This window comes from Citrus clementina, unplaced genomic scaffold (genome assembly GCF_000493195.1).
Source record: "Citrus clementina cultivar Clemenules unplaced genomic scaffold, Citrus_clementina_v1.0 scaffold_3, whole genome shotgun sequence".
Classification (NCBI taxonomy): domain Eukaryota; kingdom Viridiplantae; phylum Streptophyta; class Magnoliopsida; order Sapindales; family Rutaceae; genus Citrus; species Citrus x clementina.
Genome location: NW_006262339.1, coordinates 30,680,143 through 30,694,819, shown reverse-complemented (window position 1 = coordinate 30,694,819; position 14,677 = coordinate 30,680,143). Strand labels below are relative to the sequence as shown.

General features: G+C 33.9%; 2 protein-coding genes and 1 pseudogene across 2 annotated transcripts; all 3 read left to right on the top strand.

Moving 5' to 3' along the window:
• The first annotated feature begins 537 nt into the window (after positions 1 to 537).
• LOC18047491 lies at positions 538 to 6,206 on the top strand (annotated as a pseudogene).
• A 1,033-nt stretch (positions 6,207 to 7,239) lies between these two features.
• On the top strand, positions 7,240 to 9,745 carry LOC18047490 (protein SRG1). The gene is made up of 4 exons (XM_006442272.2): positions 7,240 to 7,620; positions 8,511 to 8,758; positions 8,852 to 9,176; positions 9,255 to 9,745. Exons 1-4 carry the CDS (start codon positions 7,384 to 7,386, stop codon positions 9,510 to 9,512), a joined length of 1,068 nt encoding a protein of 355 aa, XP_006442335.1. The 5' UTR covers positions 7,240 to 7,383; the 3' UTR covers positions 9,513 to 9,745.
• Positions 9,746 to 10,938: 1,193 nt separating this feature from the next.
• Positions 10,939 to 13,462, top strand: LOC112099851 (protein SRG1-like). The gene is made up of 3 exons (XM_024187349.1): positions 10,939 to 11,365; positions 11,565 to 11,821; positions 13,171 to 13,462. The coding sequence occupies exons 1-3, from the start codon at positions 11,084 to 11,086 to the stop codon at positions 13,460 to 13,462; spliced, it is 831 nt and encodes a 276-aa protein (XP_024043117.1). The 5' UTR covers positions 10,939 to 11,083.
• Positions 13,463 to 14,677: the final 1,215 nt, after the last annotated feature.

The following is a 14,677-nucleotide window of genomic DNA, read 5'->3' as shown; positions in this document are numbered from 1 at the left end:
AGTTGGGCACAAATTCATGCAACACTAGACAATTGTCAATTTACTTGAAAATTGAATTGAAATGCTTAAAAAATTACATGTCTCATCATGTGAGTCATGTATGATAAGACATGTACTTCAACTTTATTGCAAATCTGAGGGATATATTCTCATTTGTAAAACTTAAATTGTCAACTTTTTCTAGCGCACTATAAATTCGAATCAATCATAGCAAGACCAGTATCATTAAACATACTCTAACCTGTATTGTTAGCCACTCACATATGAATTATACAGCTGCAAGGACGGTTTTCTTAGGTATTTGAAAATTCTCCTTAAACCATCCAATTCAATCATGAGCTTAATTTGTCAGAATCACACAGATATGTATGTTTGCTAGAGTTTGGTGGAGGATGCTGACCTGCTACTAAAAAGTTAAAGTACTGTTACTTTTCTTGTAAGAAAATACCTTATTGCAATCATGTTCTAGAACCAATGCAGCCTATAAAAAGGCTGTAGACTTGTAGTATTCTTGAGCCAAAATTTGTGTAAGAAAATATGGATAGACTTGGAGGTTTTCTGCCTGTGCCTTATGTTCAAGAGTTGGCCAAGAAGCCTATGGCGGTTGTTCCTCCCATATACATGCGTCCGAAGGGAGATACACCCACCATTTCCAATGATACTTTGAATTCAAAGATCCCAGTTATCAACATGCAGAGCTTGTATTCTGAAGAATCAATGGATAGTGAACTAGCCAAGCTCGACTTTGCTTGCAAAGAATTGGGGTTTTTCCAGGTAAATTTCTTTTTCAAAGTTAGTACTTGTCTTTGATGTTCATAATTGCTTCTTCTATCTACCACACAGTTCAAATCATACTGCATGCATTAGGATTAGAAAGTCACACTCACTAAGGTCAAGTAACTCACAAGCATGAACAAGAGTCCCTTCTTCAGAGAAACATTTTGATCACCGTGGCGTGTTCCGGACAATGAGGAAAAGATGTCATGCCTACACATTGGTTTCAAGAAAATATATCAATATGTAAAATAACAATTATACTCTACACTGTCTGTTCTGCACTTTTTTTAATAACTAACTTGAGACTATTTTGCTGTTGTATGGTTTTGCTAATAAACTTAACAGGAAACTCTTATTCATTCTTATGTTCGTGTTTCTGGCATATTTAACCAGTTGCAAGGAACAAGTTCTTTCATTGCATGATAGCAATACGAATATTGCAACAAATTTTGAGTTTATGGATTCTGCGTCATGCTTGGGTGAAGCATTACTTTATAAGAATTGAGTGAAGCTGTACTGGCTGGTTTTTGATCTTGTAAAGTTTAAAAAAGCAGGACCAAATTTGACGCCTCCTTATTTTCAAAAATTAATTTGACTAACCCCAAAAAGAATCCTCAATTGAATGCGAAACATGAGTTTTACAATTATTTAAAATCACTATGTAGTTTACTGTTACAGTGATCTTAGTGTACTAGAAATTAATCTATGCTTATATACATTGCTGTAATTGAATTTGGTCCCTAAATGAGTCAAATTTACTGTTACTCCTTTTTTTTTATCATATCAGCTGGTAAATCATGGAGTGAGCCCATCATTCTAGAGAAATGAAAGAAAGAGATCAAAGAATTCTTCTATCTCAGCATGGAAGAGAAGAAAAAATATTGGCAGGATCCTGGGGAAGTTGAAGGATTTGGACAAGCCTCTGTTATATCTGAGGAACAGAAGCTTGATTGAAGTGACTTTTTCTACCTGATGGGTGATCACCCATCCTGTCTAAGGAAACCCTACCTATTTCCCCACCTCCCTCCTTGATTTTCCTCACTAAGGGGAGCAGCCCGGAAACGGCAAAATTGGATTGGCTTGGTGAGTCCAGGTTCTCTCTCAAAATGTAGAGAGTTTGTGTTTTCGGTACATTTTAAATGCCGCTGGCTTACTTATCTATCGGCACCTTTCATTTGTTGTGTAGGGATACCATGGAAGTTTACTCAAAGGAGTTAAAAGCTCTAACCATGAATCTGTTATTGAAAATGGCAAAAGTTTTTAACTATCAAGGATGAAGAAATGACAGGATTCTTAGAAAATGGAATGCAATCATTGAGGATGAACTACTACGCACTATGTCCTGTGACACCTCTCCCAAATAACCTTAACTTAGCAATTTTGATTGACAAAGGAGAGTAGAACAACACTTGCTTGCAACTTGTGAGAAAATGTAAAGAAGAGTGTTTGCTAAGTGAGAAAATAACAAAGAAATCGAGAGGAAAGTTTGAAGAAGAATCTAGATTTTTATTATTGTTATATCTGTAAAATGAATGTTTACAACAGTTTATATGGCAGCTGGAATAACTAATTGAAGCTACTAGATTCTACACAAAATAGCAATGCAAATACAATTAACAAATAACAAATTCTGTTATGCACAATAGAGGGAAGCAACGAATTCTGCCGGCTCAGCATGAGGAAGTATCCGCTGTGTGTGCATTTAGTTGCATCCAGTAAGCTCACGCTATTAGCTCTGTTTCAGCACATATGCTAACACAACTTGATTTGTATCACAGGATACAGATTTAATGCAATTAGTACATGCAAAACGTTACAGGAAATTCTGTTCAGCCTTAACATTGCCCTGTTTATGCAAAGTTACATCACATGATCTGTACGAAATTACATACTCATTTCATTTGCGTGTGTGAAAATTTATTATAACAAATGCGATGCACATGACTCGAGCTTGCGGAATTTGGGCTAGATGTGAGTGTGCGCTTGTGCCCAACCCAATCCGAGCGGACTTCCTCTACTTTCACCCGGATCGCTTATGGCTTTTCTTGCATGAAGCCACGAAGTTTAAGCAATTCATCATGGAATGCTTGATGAGGGCTTTGTTGGCTACCGATAGTCAGCATACTCGCCCTTCAGACCTTAGACCCTTTCCTCTAAGCTTTCGAGGGTATCCTGAGCAATATACATAGAAGTTTCAAGCATGGCGATGCAAGACTCTAAGGTATTGAGTTTAAACAATAGAGGTGGCCTTGAACTTTCTGCGGGTCTTTGCTTGCAAATGACCCTCCTCATGGCCACGAGTTGGTTCTGGGGTGGGCAAAAAAGTTTGGGCTGGCCCAGACCAGACCCGTAGGCTTTGGCCCGGGCCTCCCACATAAGGGCCTGGACACAGGTTAAAAAAAAGCCCTGGCGAGGTCAAGGCCCACTTTTTTAAAAAATAAATTTATAAGTTAGAATAATAAATAAAAATTGAAAAAATAATAGAAAAATAAAAAAGAAAACTTAACTTCTTAATTCATATATAAATAATGATTCAAAAAAGTTAAAATTATAATACTAAACTCTCTTATGCGTTAATTAATTAAGAGAATATTTAAATTAGAGAATCCAATATTAAAAAGTTAAATATCTAAACTTTTATTTGCTTTATTTATTATTTTCTTTTAAAATATTCATTTTCTTTAATTTATTGTTAATTATAACAAAATGTTGATTTGGTAGTGTCGTTAAGGTGCACCAAATTTAAAACCTTACCACTAATATAAATAATTAGTACAGAGCGAGTAAGAATCGATCCCACAAAGACTATGTAGTTATATTTATTATCAACTCTAAAGCAAGATTTAAAATAAAATAATAGTAGTAATAATAATATAAATTAATCTAACTAAAGAAAATGCCAATTATAAATAAAAAGGGGGTTTATGAATTTTTTACTAAATAGTAAGAAGTAAAGAAATTAAAACTACGAACAAGAATTTAATAAAAACTCTAATTAAAGGAGAAAGAAATAATAATGATGAAAACTTTGGTTAAAAGATCATTCGCCACTACTAAACATGCACATAATATATCAATTCTATTATCTATTTATATTGAAACTATCAACCGTAGACAACAATAAGCTCTGTTAGTCTCAATATTTCCTTAGTGTGTCGTTAGACAAAATAAGCTCTTCACCTACTCTAACCATTAAATAATTTAAAACAAGCTCTTTAAATTTAAGATAATGGAAGCATCAAACAAAGAAAGATATTAGGTTGATCTAGGCAATAAACACACAAACTCGGATTATTTAATCTAAGTTATGTTCTTCAATTGAAATCACTAATTCCAACCTGCTACTAATGATTAAAATATCAAGACAATTACGGATCAAGAATTTTAATCTAGCAATAAAATTTATTCAAGTCCTATCTAATTGGCCACCCAAATAAAACAAGAATAAACCATTAACATTAATTATAGAAGAACATAAACAATCTCAATTAAATAAATTGAATGATATAATTTAAATTTAATTGCATAGCATGTTTAGGGTTTTGAATTCACCCTCAACCAAATAAAAATCTAGCCTAACATAATTGAATTAGAAATAAGAGAATTGACAAAATCAATCATGAAAATTAATTCAAGCGGCTGCCTTTTTCTTCAATTGAATTCCGGCTGCTGATATTTTTCTTCTCCTCTTGCTGCCGAATTGGATCTGCCCTCCTCCTTTTATTCAAAAGCAAAACTCCCTTTTATATTGCTTGGCCACCTAATCCTATTGTGATTCTAATAACTAAACTAACTTTTGCAAGTTAAAGCCCTAAGCTTGCCACGTAATTGAAAACAATAAAAGCCAAAAGCTATTGATTTCCTTCCTTTATTCTACTTTGACTTTCCATTCAAAGGCTTAATTAAAAGCTTTGTTTTATGTGCTGCCCATTTTAGCTTTAACCTTCTTCTTTGTTTGCACGAACATGGAGAATTCAATTTATTGGCTTCGGTTTCTTCAAACAGAATTTCTTGCACATCTCCTTAATTACTTCCACAAATTGATTTGATCTTCAATGTTATCCAATCGTTATTCTTTACGTACTTTTCATCCATAATCTCTAATTAATTTCCTATGCAATAAAATAATTCAATTAATTAAAAATAACTAATAATTATATAATTATGAGTAAAATATGTATATATAAATTATGCTCATCATGATTATTAACTCATTTCAAATTTACAAAAATTTTTTAAAAAATTAAAGAATAGATGAAACCCTAGCCTGAGCCCGACTCAAGCCCGTTCCTTATGTTTATCCTACAGTGGGTTTTGGCCTGGACTTAGAAAATAATTTCTTTACACCTCTATGTTTATCGGAGGAACAAAAGCTTGATTGGGCTTACACTTTCATCATGAACACACTTCCAACCCATCTGAGGTAACCACACTTATTTTCTAAGCTCCCTCTTTCCCCTCAGGTCTAAAACACTCTTCCTCTCCGTCTGATGGTGATCATGCAGTTTTAGTCTGGATTGAGTCCTTGATTTTGATTTGCGAACAATGAGTACATATCTAACCTTCTAATGTTGCATCTTCTTTTTCTTGTAGAGACACCTTAATTGGAAGTTTACTCAATGAAGTTAGAACCTTTAGCCATGAATCCGATATCGCAAATGGGAAAAGTTTAAATATCAAAGATCAAGAATTGACGGATTTCTCTGAAAATGCAATGCAAACAGTAAGAATGAACTATTACCCTCAGTGTCCATAGCCAGAGAAGGTTATAGGCCTCACACCTCATTCTGATGGCTCTACTCTTACAATTCTACTACAAGTTTGTGAAGTAGAAGGTCTGTAGATAAAGAAGGATGGAAAGTGGACTCCCGTTATCCTACTTCGTAATGCTTCCATTGTCAATATCGGAGACATGTTTGAGGTATTAACTATAGTATATTACCTTAGCTTAGGCATTTACATTTATGACTTATCATGCATCACAATATCAGAATACAGTTTTTAGGTGATTCGTAATAGGAGAAGCAATATAACTAAATTACCCTTCAAAGGCTTGTTTTGACTGTTCGTTTTTCAAACTCCCTGAACTGTTGGCAAGAACGGTGCAATTTGAGCCTCAAGTTCAAGAATACTAATTTAGTAATTAACAATTGAAGAACGGATATGTGATAACTCATATGCTTTTAGAATTTTACATTGCGGTGTATAAACCAATGGGAAATACCGTAGCATCACAAGAAAGAATTTCCATCAGCACATTTTACAAAGCGAGATATGAAGAACACCCAGCATCCAGTTTGATCTCTGAAGAAACACCCGCGTTGTTTAGAAGAGTGACAGTTGAAGAATATCTCAGGGGCCGATTTGCTCGTGTGCTTAGGGAAAAGTCTTGCCTGGATGTCCTGAGAATTCAACATGGTCAAGGCTAGTACAAGTTTATCTGGACAGTGGCTAATAAAAGCGTGAGCAACTGGAAAGAAGAAATAAGTTCTATTATTGTAACCTGCTGCTTAGGTCATAGTGTTTGTGACACATTAATGTAAATTATATTACGTGAAATAATGAACAGACAATGTATAGAACAGGATGATCTGGAGTCAAAAGGCAAACCAGGTGAGGGCTCGCTGGTTATTACTATTAGGTTATGTTTGGGAGTTAGGATTATGTGTAGGATTGGAATAATTATTGAGATAAAATATTAATACCATGTTTGGCATGCTCACTTGGATTGAACTAATAGAATAAATTTAAAATTTAATCCTAAATTTATGGGATTGTTAATCCTAATTTTCATGTGGGTTTAGTTGGGACTAGATAATATCAAGAAAAATATTTGTCCATTTATAATGTCTTCCATAATTTATTAAACCATTTTATTTATAACTTAAAAATTATTTATTTATTATTTTTAATTAAGTAATTTATTTTTATTAATGATTTACTTAAAAGTTATTAATTAATTTATTATTTGAATAACTTTATTTATTTTATTTAATGAAATGATATATCTCATTTGAAATAACCTATAATTTAAATAATTTATACTTCTTTATTTGTGTACGTATATATTTCTTATTAGTTTTATTTTTAATTAATTATATTATTTCTTGTTAAGTATCTATAAATAGTTGATATTTAAATTCAAATATTAATGTAAATATTATTTAATTTCATGTAAATTTAATTTAGCATAATCCAATCCAATACCATACCAAACATAAGTCAGCACTATATATAATCTAATATAATTTAATCTATTTTAATTTAGTTCAATTTAATCTGCGTGCCAAACATAACCTTGAGGTGTAAGGTAACATGGGAATTACAAATAATTAATTGACTAGCTAATTTGTTGCTTCTGATTATCAATAATTGTCTTTCTTTCTCGTGCCCATATTTTACTATCATTTTGAATGGTCCCCTTGAAGTAATCCAGATCAGCCATTTGCATAAAAATATATGATGAATGGTTAGGCGGAGGGTGCTGATTTGTTAGAAAATAATTCTTTTTAACTCTTGCGATTGTCTGCAGTCTGCACCCTGCACTCTTCTCCTATAACCAATACAAAAGCTGTAGCAATCTTGAGAGGATTTTTGGAACAAAAGATGGCCAAGATTGGAGGTTCTCTGCTTGTTCCTTGTGTTCAAGAGTTGGTCAAGAATCCTATGTTAGTTGTCCCACCCAGATACATACGTCCGGATCAAGATTCACCAATCAATTCTGATGATACTTTGATTTCACAAATACCAGTTATTGACATGCAGAGCTTGCTTTCTGAAGAATCAATGGATTCTGAGTTAGCCAAGCTCGACTTCGCTTGCAAAGAATGGGGTTTTTTCCAGGTAAAATGATTTAGCAAAGTTTGAAAATTTTTTTAACTAGAACATGCTTGTCTGTGATTAAGAATAAAAAAAAAATCCTCGCAAAACTCTCAATCACAGTATTTATTTTAGAAATCCAGTCTCCATTGATGTTAGCATATCATGAGTTTTCAGTTTTTCCCATCTTGTTCTTTCGCTGTTTTCAGTACTTTTAGGACTGCAGCAGCTTGTGAGATGTGAAGGAAGTTGTCTCTGTGTTTGTTTGTACAAATTATGAGGAGATATGAGAAGAAAACACCCATCATTTATTTTTGAAACCCAGATTCCATTGATTTATTTGTTTTTGACTTTCTTTATTGCTTTACCTTTCCACCAGAGATGGATTGGGCTAGGATTAATTTGTGATTTTCTCATTCCTAAAAGTAACTGGGCAGTAAGTATGAAAAGATTCTCTTGACAAATTTCACCTACTCTGTCTCAATAACTTTTGGTAGCTAATGAGAAATATGCTTCTGTCAAAATGTGATAAAAGATATACTAATTTTATAAGATTCCTGGAGATTATTTGCTGTTACATGGTTTTGCAAATTCAATTTGTGAACCAAACTAGAAGAACTTCATGCTTATTATTGTTATTCAAGAATATTGAACTTTCTGCAAAACAATGAGTGAAAAACACTTGTAGAAACTAATCATTGGGAAGATATATAAGCAAATTAAGATTGGTGGTTCATGCAACAGCAATGTTCTAGGTTGAAATGCAACAAATGCTTTCAGCCATCTTTGACGGTAAATCTTCTCTAAATCAGTCAAATAAGTTGCAATCTGTCTCAGTAAAACACCTGGACCACTGTGAACTTAGTGGCATGAGTATTAAATCTTAGATGCTGTTCATTCCTGCATCATTTCAGCTGGTAAACCATGGAGTGAGCTCGGCATTTCTAGAGAAATTGAAGAAAGAGGTTCAGGGATTCTTCAATCTAAGCATGGAAGAAAAGAAAAAATATTGGCAGCATCCAGGAGATGTAGAAGGATTTGGACAAGCCTTTGTTGTATCCGAGGAACAAAAGCTTGATTGGGCTGACCTTTTCTCCATGATGACTCTTCCAGTTCATCTGAGGAAGCCACACTTATTTCCTAAGCTCCCTCCTTCCCTCAGGCTCTCTCTCTCTCTCTCTCTCTCTCTGTTTCTACGTCAATGTCATTTTGATTTGCAAACAAATAAAGGATAGTGCATCTTCTTTTCCTGTAGAGAGACCTTGGAAGTTTACTCAATGGAATTAAAAACCCTAGCCGAGAACCTAATATCGAAAATGGGAGAAGTGTTAAATATCAAAGATGAAGAAATGAGAGAATTCTTTGAAAATGGAGTGCAAGCAATGAGGATGAATTATTACCCTCCATGTCCTCAGCCCGAGAAGGTTATGGGCCTGTCGCCGCATTCTGATGCAGCTGCACTTACCATTCTGCGACAACTTAATGAAGTGGAGGGTCTCCAGATAAAGAAGGATGGAAAGTGGATTCCTGTTACCCCACTCCCGGATGCTTTCATTGTCAACATTGGAGACACATTGGAGGTAATAATTATTATAAATTACCTTAACCTGGCATTTTTATGCGCTTGCTTATGTGCTTTAATAATTTTTGCATGGCAGATTATAACCAATGGGACATACCCTAGCATTGAGCATCGCGCAGTTGTAAACTCTGTACAGGAAAGACTTTCCATTGCCACAGCTTACTCACTGAGATATGATGGTGAAGTATATCCTGCCTCCAGTTTGATCTCTGAAAAAACTCCTCCTTTGTTTAGAAGAGTGAGAATTGAAGAATACTTTAGGAGCCGGTATGCTCGTGAGCTTAGGGGAAAATCTCAGCTGGATTCCCTGAGAATTCAACATAGTCAAGGCTAGTATAAGTTTATTTCGGATAACTAAAGAGTTTGGTACAAAAACTCTGAAGGACCTTGCTATTAAGATTGTGTGTGGAACTGAAAATAAGAAATACGTTCTATGAAGACTGTGGTATAACCTGCTATGCTAGGGTCGATGTGTTTCTAATAGCTCTATCATTTGAGATACTGAATAGACCATGTAATAATCTTATGCCTGGAATCTTCCGATGATATATAGTGGTGCTTATATCAGACCAGTATCTCTCTTTCTTGAAATAGAATTTTTACTCCTTTGCCAAGTTATTATTATTTTGCTTTTAAAGGATTTGCATGGAATGAGACCTCATCTACTAAATACCACCCTTTGTCCCATATTGTTACTCGAGCGCAGATATCTGCAAATTGCGAATTACGTTCACAACCAGCTAAGCTACACCTGCCGTGAGGCACCCAAGTTTGTACTTTTTCATTTGGACATGCTTGGTTTGTTAATAGTAGTCTGGCGTCAAGAATTAAGAAATCTGTATACTCTCAATCGAAGAGCACAGTCGGTCAAATTCAGATTAGATTGTGTTTCATTCTTATAGGTCAAGTAGGCCACAAATTTGGCCTACTCTGTATCAATGCTTTCTTGCTCTGTAAGTTAGCAATAAGAAAGCTGTAACAAAATTTGAGTGTAGGTAGTCTTAACCAAGCCTGTTTAAGCACTCTTTTTTTTTTTTTTGTCTGAGAATTGAGGGATGTAACTGACCTTGTTCGATTATGTATCCATCTAACTTGCTTTCTTTTATAGCTGAGACGAAAATCCTGCATTTAAAATTAAATTGTCTTTAATATCTTTCAGATGTGTAGGCTTACGGTAGTTTGAGAAGAACTATAAGCAAATTTATGATGGAGTATAATGCAAATGCGATGCTATTAGTTTATTAAAATCTAACAAATACTTTTATTCATCTCACTCAGTAAATTTTGCCTGAATTAGTCCGATAAGTTGTACTCTGTCTCAGCAAAATACCTTGACCAAAATAAATTTATCAAGCAAATTTATGATAGATTATTAATGTCTTAGCTGTTTTTCTGTTTCTGAATTGTTTCAGCTGGTAAATCATGGAGTGAGCTCTGCATTTCTAGAGAACGTAAAGAAAGAGATTCCAGAATTCTTCAATCTAAGCATGGAAAAAAAAAATTGGCAGTCTCCAGGAGATGTGGAAGGATTTGGACAAGCATTTGTTGTATCCGAGGAACAAAAGCTTGATTGGAATAACATTTTCTTCATGACAACTCTTCCAGTTCATCTGAGGAAACCCCACTTGTTTCATAAGCTCCCTCTTTCCCCCTCAAATTTCTCTCTCTCTCTCTCTCTCTCTAGTCAGTTATTTGATGATTGCAAATGTATTATGTTCAGAGAAAGATCCCAAGTCAGTTATATCTAGTAAAATTTGACAACCACTTATGATTTCGAAAGAATACTGCTAAATAATAACTTATTTAACAATCCACCACAATCATATACTAAACCTTCTAATTGCGTCTTCTTTTTTCTTGTAGGAAATCTTGGAATTTATTCAGTGGAGTTAAAAATCTCTGGCCATGAACCTGGTATCGAAAATGGGAAAAGTTTTAAATATCAAAGTTGAAGAATTGAGAGAATACTTTGAAAACGGTTTCCAATCAATAGGGATGAACTATTACCCTCCATGTCCTCAGCCGGAGAAGATTGTGGGCCTCACACCTCATTCTGATGACTCTGCTCTTACCATTCTGCTAGAAATCAATGAAGTAGAAGGTCTCCAGATCAAGAAGGATGGAAAGTGGATTCCTGTTACACCTTTCCCAAATGCTTTCGTTGTCAACATTGGAGTCGTGTTGGAGGTAATTATTATGATAAGTTATTTTAACTTGATATTCATATGAGCTAGCTAATGTGTGCTTTCATTAATTCCTGTTGCTCCACTCCCTAATGCTTTCATTGTCGACATTGGAGAGACAATGGAGGTAATAATTATAGTAAATTACTTAACTTGGCATTTATATGCGCCTGCTCATGTGATTTAATAATTTTTACATGCAGATTGTAACCAATGGGACATACCGTAGCATTGAGCATCGTGTAATTGTAAACTCTGTACAAGGAAGACTTTCCATTGGCACAATTTACTTAGTGATATATGATGGTGAAATGTACCCTGCGTCCAATTTGGTCGCTGAAAATAATCCTCCATTGTTTAAAAGAGTGCCAGTTGAAGAATACTTCAGGAACCTGTGTGCTCGTAAGCTTAGGGGAAAATCTCCTCTGGATGCCTTGAGAATTGAACATGTTCAAGACAAGTATAAGTTTATTTTGGATAACTAAAGAGTGCAGTACAAAAACCGTGGGGACCTTGCTATTACAATTGTGTGTGGAACTAAAAATAAAAAATGAGTATAAGAATAATAAATCATTTGGTGAAAATCATCACCTAAATTTAGGAATATGCATGTTCTATCACCAAGAATTAATAACAGAATATACGGCAGCGTACCTAAGATCATAATGCATAATTTGTCTCTAGAGTCTAGTAGTTTGTCTTCCAAATTAACAGGTTCTCCTAGACAATCCTTTAAACTTCTCTCTGCACTCTCTCTAATGATGAGATGTCAATAGAGAATAGAACGATATGTGCGACCTAGGGACAATAACTACTTATATAAACAAAATTTCATCTTGTCCTTATGTATTCTTATTCCAACCCATCATGGAAATAGAAATCAGTCTTAAGTCTCTGTACATTAAAGGCCCACAATCGATTAGATACATTAAAGCCCAAATTATTAAAAACCTTAATAGATCATTTTTAATTTGCCTTAATCTTATATAATAGTTCACAACATATAATTTGCCTTAATCTTATATAAACCTCTATTGTTCATGTTTCTTTTATGGATTATGAACTAAATTTATTTGTGGTTGAGTGATAAACGATCTTGATGGTCCATTGACTGTATAAATGTGTTGCTGTATGTTTATTGTAGTATTTTATTTTGATAATATTTATTTATATTCATTATTTTGGCTGACCACCCATTTAATGATACAAGCTAAGAAAGAGCCACAAAAAGGGCTTATCTTAGTGTAACATATCAGAGTAATACTTGGTTTTAGATTGGGTTTATTGAGTTGAGTTTTACTTGAGTCCAAAAGGGCCATGCCTAATCCAAAATTAGTGATGAATTAGACAAAGAAATTCACATTGTAGGGTAAATAGAACCTAAATGTGTAATGTTATATCTTATGTTGGCATAACAATTGGTTACTGTTAGGTTGCATAAGGATATAAGACATCTAACATGCGACAGCTGAGGATACAATATAATTTTGCCCAGTGTTGCAACAAATGTTGTAGCAACTGAGCCAAAGATTAGAAGAAACAGTCAAAACCATTAAGAGAGTTTAATCACTCAACTACTCAATTCTCATTGGCTTTCTTCTCGTGTTTGACATGAGAATTTTATTTATTGCCTTTTTAGTTATTACATTTTATAGTTTAATTAGTTGTTTAGTCTCATTAATTATTTTGTCTTAATTTAGAATACAAGCTGCACTGTTAAGGTTTGTTGTAGCAATTCTAATAACATCAATCCATGTGGAGACGATCTTCAATATTTATCATTATATTACTTGTTGTATACACTTGCAGATTGATACTAATAATACAAGGAAAAGTTGCAACAGATATCAGTTTTTTAGAAAATGAATTTTCTAGCATTGAAAAAGTGGATAATGATTTTCAATTTTATGAATTAGAAGATCTAAATGGGGTTATCACTTCTAATGTCGATATTGGCATTAGTGCGAATCCTCTAGAGATTGTTACTCTGAGTAGGAGTGAAACACTGGACACTTCGATTCCAATTAGGAAATTGACTCGAAAGAGTAGTCGTAAGCCAATTCCTTGTCGTTATTTTGAGATTGAGGGAGAAGTTTTATGATTACTTCACACGATAGTGAAGAGCCAAATACTTTTAATGAAGCTCTCACATCGTCTACTAGGGATTTATAGATGAAAGCAATTGAAGAAGAGATAGAATCTATGAAAGTTAATCAAGTTTGGGACTTACTTGAATTTCTGCCTAATCGTAAAACTATCGGAAACAAATGGGTTCTCCAAATAAAATGTAAAGTGGATGGGACAATCAAGAGATACAAAGTAAGATTAGTCGCTAAAGGCTATACCTAAGAGAAGGGAATAGACTATAAAGAAACCTTTTCTCCTATGGTAAGGTTTGCTTCTATACAGTTAATTTTGGTCATCATTGTACATCTAGACCTTGAATTACATCAGATGGATGTACATATTGCATTTCTCTAGATAATGGAACTGAGAGGTAGGCAAATTTGGTTTGGATCAGTTTGAGACAAATTATCAAACCTATCCAAACTGATATCGACCTAAATTTTTTTTAAACCAAACCATCTGGATTGGTTTTTTTCTTGGTTTGAGCTTATTAGCTAAAAGCTCACCTCTTTTATATTGTTGTACCTAAATTATTTGTTATTTTTTTTGTGTCATAATCCAAATTGATATCTCTTTTATATTATTCGTATTTACATAACAATTCAAAGATACATCCATACAAGTTTATAACAGAATACATCCTAATAAAGAAGTTCTCAACTTGTTCATTCAAAACAAACTCACAAAATTAAAATAAACTTGAACAACATTTGACAATCAAAATATCGTGCATCTTGTCCGTCAAAACTTATGGCCCAATTACTTTTGATTTGTCAAAATCTGCATAAAATGACAAAAAATGATTAGTTAGATTGCTTAACTTAGAAAATAATATAATTATATTATATGTAAAGCATAGGTACCTTGCTCCACAGATGTACATAATTCCAAATCACTAAAGTATGATGATGATACTTCTACATCAAACTTCCTAATATAATTTTCATCCATACAAGTTGCTTTAAGCCATTGTTGACTATATATCAAAGCCTCTACCATTGTAGGGGTTAATGAACTTCGAAATGCATAGACTACACGACCTCCAGCACTAAAAGCAAATTCAGAAGCCACAGTAGATACATGAATTTCTAACACATCCTTTGCAATTTGTGACAGTCCCAAACCTTGCACTATTTGCAATCCACCAACCCAAAACATCAAACCAATCATCAGTTTCATCCTCGCTATG

Excerpts from the sequence above, each read along its gene's own strand:
- LOC112099851 (XM_024187349.1), top strand. The coding sequence starts at position 11,084 with ATGAACCTGGTATCGAAAATGGGAAAAGTTTTAAATATCAAAGTTGAA. Across the intron at positions 11,366-11,564 it reads ACATTGGAGTCGTGTTGGAG|ATTGTAACCAATGGGACATA; the intron begins GTAATTATTATG and ends TTTTACATGCAG. Across the intron at positions 11,822-13,170 it reads ATTGAACATGTTCAAGACAA|ATTGATACTAATAATACAAG; the intron begins GTATAAGTTTAT and ends ATACACTTGCAG.
- LOC18047490 (XM_006442272.2), top strand. The coding sequence starts at position 7,384 with ATGGCCAAGATTGGAGGTTCTCTGCTTGTTCCTTGTGTTCAAGAGTTG. Across the intron at positions 8,759-8,851 it reads AAGCTCCCTCCTTCCCTCAG|AGAGACCTTGGAAGTTTACT; the intron begins GCTCTCTCTCTC and ends CTTTTCCTGTAG. Across the intron at positions 9,177-9,254 it reads ACATTGGAGACACATTGGAG|ATTATAACCAATGGGACATA; the intron begins GTAATAATTATT and ends TTTGCATGGCAG.